We start from the raw sequence: 11,011 nt of genomic DNA on the forward strand, positions 1-11,011 counted from the left end.
CAAAATGGAAAGAGCAATTCAAGCAGAATTGAGATCACTTGAAAAACGTGAAGTATTCGGTCAAATAACCCAAATACCAAAAGGTGTAAAACCAGTTGGGTACAAATGGGTATTCGTGAGAAAACGAAATGAGAAAAATGAGGTTACTAGATATAAGGCAAGATTAGTAGCCCAAGGCTTCTCGCAAATGCCAGGGATTGATTATGATGAGACATATTCTCCAGTAGTCGATGCAACTACACTAAGATTTCTGGTAAGTTTATCAGTTTCGAAAGGATTGCAAATGAGATTGATGGATGTAGTGACCGCATATTTGTATGGCTCACTTGACACAGATATTTATATGAAAGTTCCTGATGGACTAAAACTACCAGAAAATCACATGCCCAATAAAATTGAAAAAATCACTCTATGGGTTAAAACAGTCTGGAAGAATGTGGTATAATCGTCTTAGTGAATACCTATTGAAAGAAGGATTCAAAAATAATCAAATCAGTCCCTGTGTTTTCATTAAGCGATCTAAATCAGGATTCGCATCATTGCTGTATATGTCGATGATTTGAACATTATCGGAACTCCTAGAGAACTTGAAGCGACTGCAAATACTTGATGAAAGAATTTGAGATGAAAGATCTCGGGAAGACAAAATTTTGCCTTGGCCTGCAAATGGAACATCTAAGAAATGAGATTTTTGTCCATCAATCAAACTATACAGAAAAATTCTGAAACGTTTTTTCATGGACAAAGCCCACCCAATAAGTTCTCCAATGGTAGTGCGTTCCCTGAATGAGAAAGATGATCCATTCAGACCACGAGAAGAAAACGAAGAAATTCTTGGTCCTGAAGTACCATATCTAAGTGCAATTGGTGCCTTAATGTACTTGGCTAACAATACTCGACCTGACATAGCTTTTTCAGTAAACTTGTTAGCTAGATACAGCAATGCACCAACAAAAGACATTGGAATGGAGTCAGACACTTATTACGTTATCTTCGAGGAACACAAGATCTCGGATTATTCTATCAGTCAGACAAATGCGTCACTCATTGGATATGCAGATGCTGGCTACCTATCAGACCCACAAAAGGCTAAGTCTCAATCCGGTATGTATTCACTTATAGAGGTACTGCAATATCTTGGAAATCTACGAAGCAGACTTTGACGGCCACATCATCAAATCATGCAGAATTAATTGCTCTTTATGAAGCTGGAAGGGAATGTGTATGGCTAAGGTCAATGATCAAGAATATCCAAGAAGAATGGGGATGGAAACAATAACAACAAATCCAACTATCATCTACGAAGACAATACTGCATGCATCACCCAAGTAAGCGAAGGGTACATCAAAGGAGACAGAACTAAACATTTATCACCAAAGCTCTTCTTCACTCAGACCTCCAAAAGGAAGGGACGATCAACATCGACAAATCCAATCATGTGAGAATCTTGCAGATTTATTCACCAAATCCCTTCCGGCGAAGAAATTTGAAGAATTAGTCCGAAAAATTGGAATGCGTCATCTTCGTGATGTATGCTGATAATTCAGGGGGAGTATTATATGCGCTGCACTCTTTTTCCCTTCGATCAGGTTTTTTCCCACGGGTTTTTCCTGACAAGGTTTTTAATGAGGCAGTTGATTTTAAGCATATAAGGATACATAATAGTTGTACTCTTTCCCTAGTTATAGATTTTTCCCACAGGGTTTTTCCTAACAAAGATCCTTAATGAGACAACGTCTATTATGAGTTATAAGTGGACATTCAAGGGGGAGTGTTAGAAACAGTGGAATGAACAATTCCATTGTTCACATATATGTGAAGTCCACTTTCCCTGCGTGCATTTAGTGCATGTCAGGTAATTTTCTTCCGTACTGAAAAACTTACAATTGTGCACAGTAGAAAACTTTGCTTATAAATACCTTCGATGTAAGAGATCAATTTACATATCAATACAAATACAATACTCTTTGATATATTTACATAACTTCTCTCTCCATATTTCTCACAACAAAAATGACTTATTGGTGATTCTTTGGTGTTAGTATAACTTTTGAATTACAAAATAAAGCTTCAATTTTACTTCTATAATGCTAGTCTTTAATTCTTAATTCAATTTTCAGGATTGGTAATTGTCAAAGAAAGGAATAACTAAGATTCTGCTCATGTTGGTGCTTTTAACGGGTTTGGATAATCTTTCGCTTATGTTCTTCTTTTTCTTGTTCTAGAACTACTTTTGTGGGAGATAGGTTGCAAATTTTCTCCTTTTTCAAGATAATCCAAGTCCTGAATTTCTCATGGAATTTCTTTTTCATAAATGGGTCTTTGCATTTTTGTTTTCTTTTTGGCTCCTCTTCTCTATTGCACTATCAGGTATGAAATGCTAAAAACTTCAACTAAATTTGCTTTGCAGTTTTTCTGCATTCAATCTTTGATAACTGATATGTATTTGCTGAATGTATGTTGAATGAAGTGGAAGGATTGAAGGAGAATTCCAAAGTTAGAGGAGTAAATTTAGGTGGGTGGTTGGTGATTGAAGGGTGGATTAAGCCATCCCTTTTTGATGGCATTCCCAATGCAGATATGCTTGTGAGATTTCAAAACTTGGAATTTGTTTGATAATTTTTAGTTCATTTTTAAGTTTGTTTCATAAAGATTGAATTAAATTTAGTTTATGAATGTGTTTCAACTTTTAATTAATTTGTAGGATGGTACAGAGGTGCAGTTTAAGTCAGTGACATTGCAAAAGTATGTTTCTGCTGAAAATGGAGGTGGCTCTAATGTCACAGTCAGTAGGGATATACCTTCTTCCTGGGAAACATTCCGGGTTGGCTTAAGATTACTTTTGTCACTTCGTTTTATATGTTGTTCATATACTTCAATGTTTTCATTTGAATTTGATTGGGATAATGGTACTCTATATGTGTCATTGTCCTACATGGAAAAGGATTACAAAATTTATAGTTCATAACCAAGAACACTTAGAACCGAAATGTAGAATTGATAGAAGTTTTTGACAGGCGCATGCAGAAGGTTAATGGACCAATTTTGTAATTTATGAATTTTCATTGATTGGAATAATATGTTACAAACTTGGGGGAGATACATATGATATGAGAACTCTTGCTTATGAATGTGGGAGAAAGTACATAATATGACTCCACACTCCTAACACATATTTATAGGAGTGGTATATCTTAATCTACAATATTCTACACTAATCTTATATGATCTAATAATATCTGATGCTAGATTATTCTAGATTCTTCGGTCCTAGATTTTTCTATAATATGCTTGAATTACAATATATATTTGTTTAGATAACTTTAGAATTCATCTCGATCTTTACACTAGATTTTTCTAGATTACTATTTCTAACAAGAATTCTTGTATAGTTGTATGTAAATGTGTGAATTAAATTCTTTACTATATGGTGTTGATTATTGTTAGTGATAGCTTTGGCAATATGAAAGTGAGGCTGACTAGTAAGTTTGTCTAATTGATCAGAACCCATATCAATGAGTTCACTACTTCTGGCCCACTTGGTAGTTGGTAATAGTCACGAATTACTAATAAATTCTCATGCCAATGTCCATAGCAATCCTTGTCCATCTCCAAATGCATGTTTTTTTTCTTCATAATTTTCTATTATCATTTATTACCACTTTAAGGTGGTATTGAGTGGTAATAGATCTTCTTGAAGAACAACACAATTTTAATTTGATTAAGTTCCGTTACTTAGAGCACTGGCATTTGAGTTTCTTTACAAAATTACACGAGAACTCATAACCATTACAATGATCTATTATTGGCTACCAAAATAGGCAATTAAAGATAGATTCCATGGTAGTTTTCTCAATATTTTTCCAGCAAGATTGACTTGTAGTATTGGAGGAATATTTGGAAGTTTGCTGGATCAATAGTCTGTAAACTACATCCTTCTTTAGTAGTTATAGTTAGGCCATCAAATTCTGTCACTGCCTCCTGAAGTTGATGCCCTGGTATTTACAATTTTTTTTATTGGAAGTATTTTCAAGTTCTTCCAACTTGTGACTCAGGGTGCGCGAACACTGAACTTGTGAAATTATTGAAACTTATATGAACTTGTCGAAAACTTATTGAAACTTGTCCAAAATTATTTGAACATATTGAAGTTTATTTTATTAGGTGTTAGAACATACTAAAACTTATTGAAACTTATTAGAACTCATTGGAACTTGTCTGAAATTATCAAACCTGAAACTTCTTTCTTTTAAGGTGAAGAGAACACACCCGCATTATTTCAAGGAATTGTTTATGGCTATTAAGATTATGAGTTTTCTGGACATCAAAATAATGACTATTATGCAACAAATAATTTCATTGCAGTTGTGGAGAGTGTCTCAGATGGAATTTCAATTACGCTCCACCCAAGGACAGTTTTGGACATGTGATTTTCAAGGAAGTTCTGTGTCAGCTACTACAGAAGCACCGGGGACCAACGAAACATTTTACATAGAAAGACTTAATAATAGCAGCAGAATTCATATTAAGCTTCAGAGTGGTATCTATTTGCAGGTATATATCTGCATGGCAAGCTTGTCAGCAGGTTGATGATGGTTTATTATACATCAAAAAATTTAAACACTGAAGTTCACATTATAGGTCACATAGTAAAAGTATGTTATGAGTGTTTGCAAGATATAGTCAAACGCCCTTTTGCAACATAAACTTGCTGCCAAGTTTCAGCTATTTTTCTGAAATGTTAGTTACTAAGAGAGCCATGTAATTCTAGGCTCTGACAGAGAGCCAGCTTACAGCAGATTATCAAGGAACACCAGGATGGGATGATAATGCTGCCACCTTTGAAATGACGATTGTTTCCAATAATCTTCACGGTGATTTCCAGCTTGCAATAGGATATGGACATGCCAAGGCCAAAAAGATACTGGAGGTATCTATATCTGTTAGCATTTGAACCCACTTCCTGACTATAGGGATAATAATTTAAATGTAACTTTTCGGTGTGAGAAATATTTCGTAAAAAATTGATGTCCTTCATGAAGAGGCGTCGAGAACCCCTTTATAGAAAGCACACAAATTTGTAGTTCTTCCATTCTCTTATTTGTCCTTGTGGTGGTTTCCTGTTCTCATATGTGTTACTTTTGTTCACCTTTTGAAGCGCAGGAACATAGAAGCAGCTTTATCACTATTGGTGACTTTTATTTCCTAAGCAGACATGGGATAAATGCGGTGAGGATCCCTGTTGGCTGGTGGATTGCTTATGATCCTGATCCTCCTGCACCTTTCATTGGGGGATCATTGGCAGCATTAGATGATGCATTTTCCTGGGCCGAGTAGGTCTTTGCTCTTGATACACATATCCTTGATGGCTTGAACTCAGCTGTGTTTTGATATGCTTATAACATTTGCCATTCAGAGAATATAATATTAAGTGCATTATTGATCTTCATGCTGCCCCTGGCTCTCAAAATGGAATGGAACATAGTTCTAGCAGAGATGGCTCAGTTGATTGGCCTACTTCACAAGATAATATTAATAAAACATTGGATGTTATTGACTTCTTGGCCTCCAGGTAAGCCTACTAACTCTCTCTCCCACCAAAATCAGTAGCTTAAATTTCTACTGATTTGATTCCATTTTTCGAAGCTACTTAGATCTATCTCCTTTCAGCGTCAGGAATATTTTTTATAAATAATAGTAAAGTTCATACAAGGGCCAGTAAGCTTAGATAAGCACTGCTCAAGTTCAATTTACAGCTTAAATAAGCTAAGATAAAATCATACCGGGTTTTAGTAATGAAGCGAATGAAGCCTTTATGTCCTGCAGTGTATCTATTTGGTTGTCTATTTTCGAATCACTTTGGTTTCTGGATTACCAACTTGCTGAAAGTTCTTGTATTAAAGGTATGCAAAGAACCCTGCATTGCTGGGAATTGAGCTCTTGAATGAACCATCAGCTGCCGGAGTTCCGCTGGACATTATGCTTTCATATTACCAACAAGGCTACCGGATTGTAAGAAAGTATTCCTCATCAGCTTATGTTATAGTCTGCCAGAGAATAGGCAATGCAGATCCTCTTGAACTCTATCAGGCTAACATAGGTTCCACAAACGTTGTGGTAGACCTGCACTACTACAACCTTTTTGATACTTTCTTTGTCAATATGAACTCATCTCAAAATGTTGACTATATATACAAGACTAGGGAAACTCAACTGCAACAACTTAACAATGCAAGTGGTCCGCTTGTGTTCATTGGTAATGAGATACAATTTGTTGCTAAAGTCCCTAGCAAATTTCTTGCAAAAAAAATCTAATTAATGAGCTTGAGAAACTTACTAAGTATTGCTTTGAGTTTCAGGGGAATGGGTAAATGAATGGAATGTAGAAAGCGGATCAAAGCAAGATTACAAGAATTTCGGCAAGGCGCAGTTAGATGTTTATAACGCTGCTTCATTTGGATGGGCTTACTGGACGCTCAAAAATGACAGGAAACACTGGGATTTTGAATGGAATATTAGAAAGAACTATCTTGAATTCAGTAAGAGTATGAATATATCATTTATTTTTGGGATTTTTCTCCCTTTTACTGTTTTCAAAATGCACCATATACCCTTGAAGTTAAACCTTTCACCACTTACCCTTTAGTGACATTTTGGTATGTTAGGTTTTGATGTTTATGATGGCTTCACAATTGTCTTTCAGCTTTTGGTTATTTCTTATGTTTGAGGCTAGATCTGTCTTTAAACGCTAACAAAGGGTTCTATCCATCCATTCGTGAGGGATAATTGGTGAAAGATCTTCAAAACTCAAGAATATATGATGCATTATCGAAATATGGTGATTGCTGGGGATATACGATGAAACTCTCCCCCCCACCAATCATCGATCCCGGTCTTTTGATGATACTGATAGTGTATTTCAATTTCATTGTACTATGCAGGCAGTTCACCTGGATTGCAAGCTTCCAACGTGGTACTGTTCCTAGTATTGACTTGTAGCTACTTGTTCTTGTATCAGATTCTGTGACACACAATACCTGCCATGTTCTCAAGAGATTAACCTGAAGAGAAATTCAAATGTGGCTATCTGCTATTCTTTGATCCTAATTATGTGTTACAATATCTTGTCGGATTACATACATATGTAAAAATGGAAAAAAACGCAGTTTCAACAAAAAAAAATTTTATCCATATGAGCCACGAAGGCAGTTGAAAGTACAAAGAAGGAGAGGGGGATTCGAACCTATAGCCTATTATTCATAGCACCTTAATCTTAATCACTAGGCCAAGACATCCTTAGTGCAGTTTCAGCAGATTATATGAACAATGAAACACTTACATCAGAAATAGAAATCAACAAATGAAACACTTATATCAGAAACATACGTAAAGAAATCTATCCTTTTTATTCTTTTTTTTCCACTCACCATATTGAAGTTTATATTCATAGCAATTCCACAGGGTCTTAAACAATATTTACTATATTACATATTTTTAGCTCGATGTCCAAGTAACTTCACATCAAAATTGTCGGATCAGATTGCGTCGAGGAAAATCCATTAAAGCTAAAAATTTTAACATGTCAGAGTAACGCCTTTCTTGCATCAATTAAGCATGTCACAGTGTAAAAATCTAGAGGCAATACAGGTCAATAATGATTATTGTACAATAGTTCGGTTTTTTTTATTTTAGTAGAAATAAGAATATATTATATATATATATATATATATATATATATATATATATATATATATATATATAAGTAAGAAAATAAACTAGAAATTACAAAAAGGAAAAGAAGAGGACTTACCAGGGATGAAAACATCCACGACACTTCCCGTAAAGGGTTTTACATGAAAAGAGGAGAAGAGAGAATGTCGGCTAGGGTTTTATTATAGTAAGAATAGTTTGTATGAAAGTTTGTTTATCCAAAGTTTACAATTTGAAAATTCTAATTAGTAGATTTAGAGGACTAGTCTTCCCTCACTCAAAAGGGTTATGCATACGTGCATCTAAGGCAGAACTAAATTTTTTTTTTGCTAGCACCAAAAAACTTGTCCAAATTATTTAGGATAAGATTGAAAAAAATCAACAAACATCACCATTGTCTTTTTTGTGTTTCACTTTTTCATTCATATTTTTGGAGGCACAAGATTGAAAAAAATCAAAAGGTGCATTAACCGAACCGTAACCTCGCTCAGGTCAACACGGCTCGGGTTTGTATGTAAGGTCCCTTAAAAGTAGGGGTGAATGGTAAGGCGAAATCTCCACCCTCAAAGTACCGTTAGTGGAGTTTGATCCCACAACCTCAAAATTGTGAGATACAAAGCAAAACACTAGACCAAGCACTACTTGGTTTTGGACGCACATGATTTTGCGTTCACACATGTGTATGTGTGCTCCAACACATATGTATTTGTTGATTACGAGACGAACAAATAGAAAAAGTGCTATGAATTCAAAACACAAATGAATTAATTGGATCTTACGCACAAAGGTGGGAAGGAAAAAGACATGATTATTGCGTTTAAAATTAAACTTTTATAAATGAAAAACGAAATAGAAAAAATCTGACTAAATAAATTGTTCTTTGGGAAAATGCTAAAACACCCGGGCCCTTTTGTCTTTCGCAGAAATGGCCCATGGAAAATGCTACCAGCAAAATGTAATTTGTTTGGGCAACGGTCCACATATAGTGCAATTTGGGCTCCATTAATATCTTTCTTTTTCGCCCCCGCAAATCAGCCACTCAATCACTATCTGGTGCTATATGGTGTGCATTATGTATGCCTAGTGTTATGCTCTCACGTAGTGTATGGATGATAGCGTTTATATTGACTGAATCCATGCCAAGTAAGCCTTGATCTAGTAATTAAGCTTATCATAAGTTTAAATTCATGGGTCTTTTAACCCATAAGGTATTCATTAGTGAGATTCTTTTACCCTTTTCCATTCCCTCATTATCAAAAGGCCTCGTATAAATTGGATTAATTTTATTTGGCGTAACTTGGCAGTCAACATTTTAGATGGACCAAATTGACAATAATATTTTTTTTGCAACCAAACTGACTTTATCACACAAAAACTGACTATATTCACATAAAAATCAAATTATATTATACGAAAATTGACTATAATCGAGAATTAGTTATATCATACAAAAACTAACTATAAAAAAGAAATTACGTTAAATGAAAATTGACCTTATCAAATCAAACTGACTATATCAAATGATTTTCGACCCATTATTACACTATTGCATGTGCATGCCATATGCTTCATCTCAAATATCTTCCTAGCTCTCCTATATGGGAATATCAGAGTTAAGAAGCTATGTTCTTATTCACAAGCCAAAGCATATGTACACTTGTTACTACTATAGATTTACACAAGAAATGATCAAAAGCAATCTTAAACTATATATATAGTCTGATCCATGATATTTATACTAAAGAAAGATCATCAAGACATCAACTGAAATCCAACCAAGAATAATACTTTAATACATATAGTAATTCGAAATGGTATTTTCATTACATCTCATCAAACAATCATGTACATGTTAATCAATATGCAAGCCATACATATGAAAGGCCAACAATACAACCCTCTTTAATTAAGTACACAGATTTTCTCCAAAATAACTACAGAAAGCGCATTACAATCGCTTTAGCAGCAAAAAAAACTAAGAGAAAATCGTGAGAACACCAACTAATGAGAGAAAATGAAAAGTTGACAACCCAAAACAATATTTAACAAAATACATCCTTCTTCAACCCAGTAAAAAAAAAAAAACTCATGCAAATTACAGCATGAAGTACTGAATTTCCAAAGGATGCTTTAAATGATTAATATGAAGGCCGAAAATCATCGAGATCGAAGGAAAAAGATGCTAAGATCTTGATTAATATTACCATCAGGATGAATCAAGTGAAATGATTCAGCATCAGACGATCCACGGACGTTCTCAAAATTACCCCTTAAATACATAATATCATCTTCTTCACACCCAATCTCTTTTCCATTAACAACACCAGCACCTACCACAACATTCTTGATCTTCTTGAATACCTCCATATCTGTCTTAGACGGCTTTCTTCTTACGGCATAACCCACCCTTCGGCCATTGCAGTACATCTTCCAAACCGGCATCTCGAGGAGGGATAATGAATCATAGTTAGAAGCAGAACTGGAAGATGAACACTCCAATGCAATCCTCAACAACCCGCCTCGCATTTCGCGTGCTAGGATGGTTGTAGGAACTGCTAATTCTAAGAGGAGAATTGGTGTAGCGGAGTTTGAGTTTGAGTTTGATTGGATGCAAAACTTCACTTTACCTTTTTTGTACCCAAAAATTGTTCCTGTAAGAAAAGATGAAGAGGAAGAGGTTGATAAGCTAGTTGGTGCTTTAGCGTGGTTTGTTGTTGTGCTTTGGTGGTTTTCTTCTTGGATGAAGTTGCAATTACACGTAGGAATTAGGAGCTCCATGATGGTGCGGAGGAGCCGCCACGTTCGGACTTGTTTGTGGCACTCCACGGTGGTCACGTTGGCGGCGATGTGGGTGGACCTCATGCTCCTGTATGTGGGCATGGTGTATATATATATATATATTTATATGGAGGAATGAGGATGTATGTGTGTGTTTTTTCTTCTGTGGGTGTTTTATGTTGAGTTCTACTAGTCTACTACTATATATATAGAAAAAGTGTTGCTTCTACGAAACGTTGCGTATAGGAGTAAAAGGTTTATGGGTTTATGAGAATCTAGTTAGCCCACTAATGAGGGAGTTATTATTTAGTTTATCTTTTAACACTAATCACTTATGGAATCATTTTATTAGTGAGGGTGCTTAATTTTATATTATTCTCTAGTTCAATCATTCATATTGATCATTATTTTGATGCTTTTTTTTTGCTATATTTTTATTGATTTATTCAAATAAAAGAAGAGGAATTATGTACTTGTTAATTTATATCTCTTTGAAAGGATTGCGTCAATGAGGTGTAAATG

General features: G+C 35.0%; 2 protein-coding genes across 6 annotated transcripts; one reads left to right on the forward strand and one right to left on the reverse strand.

The window, feature by feature from the left end:
* The first annotated feature begins 1,951 nt into the window (after nucleotides 1-1,951).
* Nucleotides 1,952-7,108, forward strand: LOC104896043 (probable glucan 1,3-beta-glucosidase A). Of its 5 annotated transcripts, XM_048645782.1 has the most exons (11): nucleotides 1,952-2,025; nucleotides 2,122-2,371; nucleotides 2,472-2,587; nucleotides 2,706-2,825; nucleotides 4,367-4,555; nucleotides 4,773-4,931; nucleotides 5,165-5,334; nucleotides 5,418-5,573; nucleotides 5,905-6,257; nucleotides 6,361-6,546; nucleotides 6,943-7,108. In XM_048645782.1, the coding sequence occupies exons 2-11, from the start codon at nucleotides 2,296-2,298 to the stop codon at nucleotides 7,026-7,028; spliced, it is 1,611 nt and encodes a 536-aa protein (XP_048501739.1). In that variant the 5' UTR covers nucleotides 1,952-2,025; nucleotides 2,122-2,295; the 3' UTR covers nucleotides 7,029-7,108. The 5 variants fall into 5 exon arrangements, with proteins under 5 accessions (XP_048501739.1, XP_048501740.1, XP_057251925.1 ...); XM_048645783.2 differs by lacking the exon at nucleotides 1,952-2,025 and having other exon boundaries at nucleotides 2,074-2,371; nucleotides 4,791-4,931; XM_010682725.4 differs by lacking the exon at nucleotides 1,952-2,025 and having other exon boundaries at nucleotides 2,075-2,371.
* A 2,407-nt stretch (nucleotides 7,109-9,515) lies between these two features.
* LOC104896044 (protein MIZU-KUSSEI 1) lies at nucleotides 9,516-10,672 on the reverse strand. Its single transcript, XM_010682728.4, has one exon. The coding sequence runs from the start codon at nucleotides 10,589-10,591 to the stop codon at nucleotides 9,869-9,871; it is 723 nt and encodes a 240-aa protein (XP_010681030.2). The 5' UTR covers nucleotides 10,592-10,672; the 3' UTR covers nucleotides 9,516-9,868.
* Nucleotides 10,673-11,011: the final 339 nt, after the last annotated feature.

This window comes from Beta vulgaris, chromosome 6 (assembly GCF_026745355.1).
Source record: "Beta vulgaris subsp. vulgaris cultivar EL10 chromosome 6, EL10.2, whole genome shotgun sequence".
NCBI lineage: Eukaryota > Viridiplantae > Streptophyta > Magnoliopsida > Caryophyllales > Amaranthaceae > Beta > Beta vulgaris.

What these genes read in the sequence shown, in the direction of transcription:
- LOC104896043 (XM_048645782.1), top strand. Translation starts at nt 2,296, where the DNA reads ATGGAATTTCTTTTTCATAAATGGGTCTTTGCATTTTTGTTTTCTTTT. An exon ending in TTCCCAATGCAGATATGCTT is followed by an intron (nt 2,588 to 2,705) that starts GTGAGATTTCAA and finishes ATTAATTTGTAG; the next exon opens with GATGGTACAGAGGTGCAGTT. An exon ending in CTTCCTGGGAAACATTCCGG is followed by an intron (nt 2,826 to 4,366) that starts GTTGGCTTAAGA and finishes ATTTCATTGCAG; the next exon opens with TTGTGGAGAGTGTCTCAGAT.
- LOC104896044 (XM_010682728.4), bottom strand. Translation starts at nt 10,591, where the DNA reads ATGCCCACATACAGGAGCATGAGGTCCACCCACATCGCCGCCAACGTG.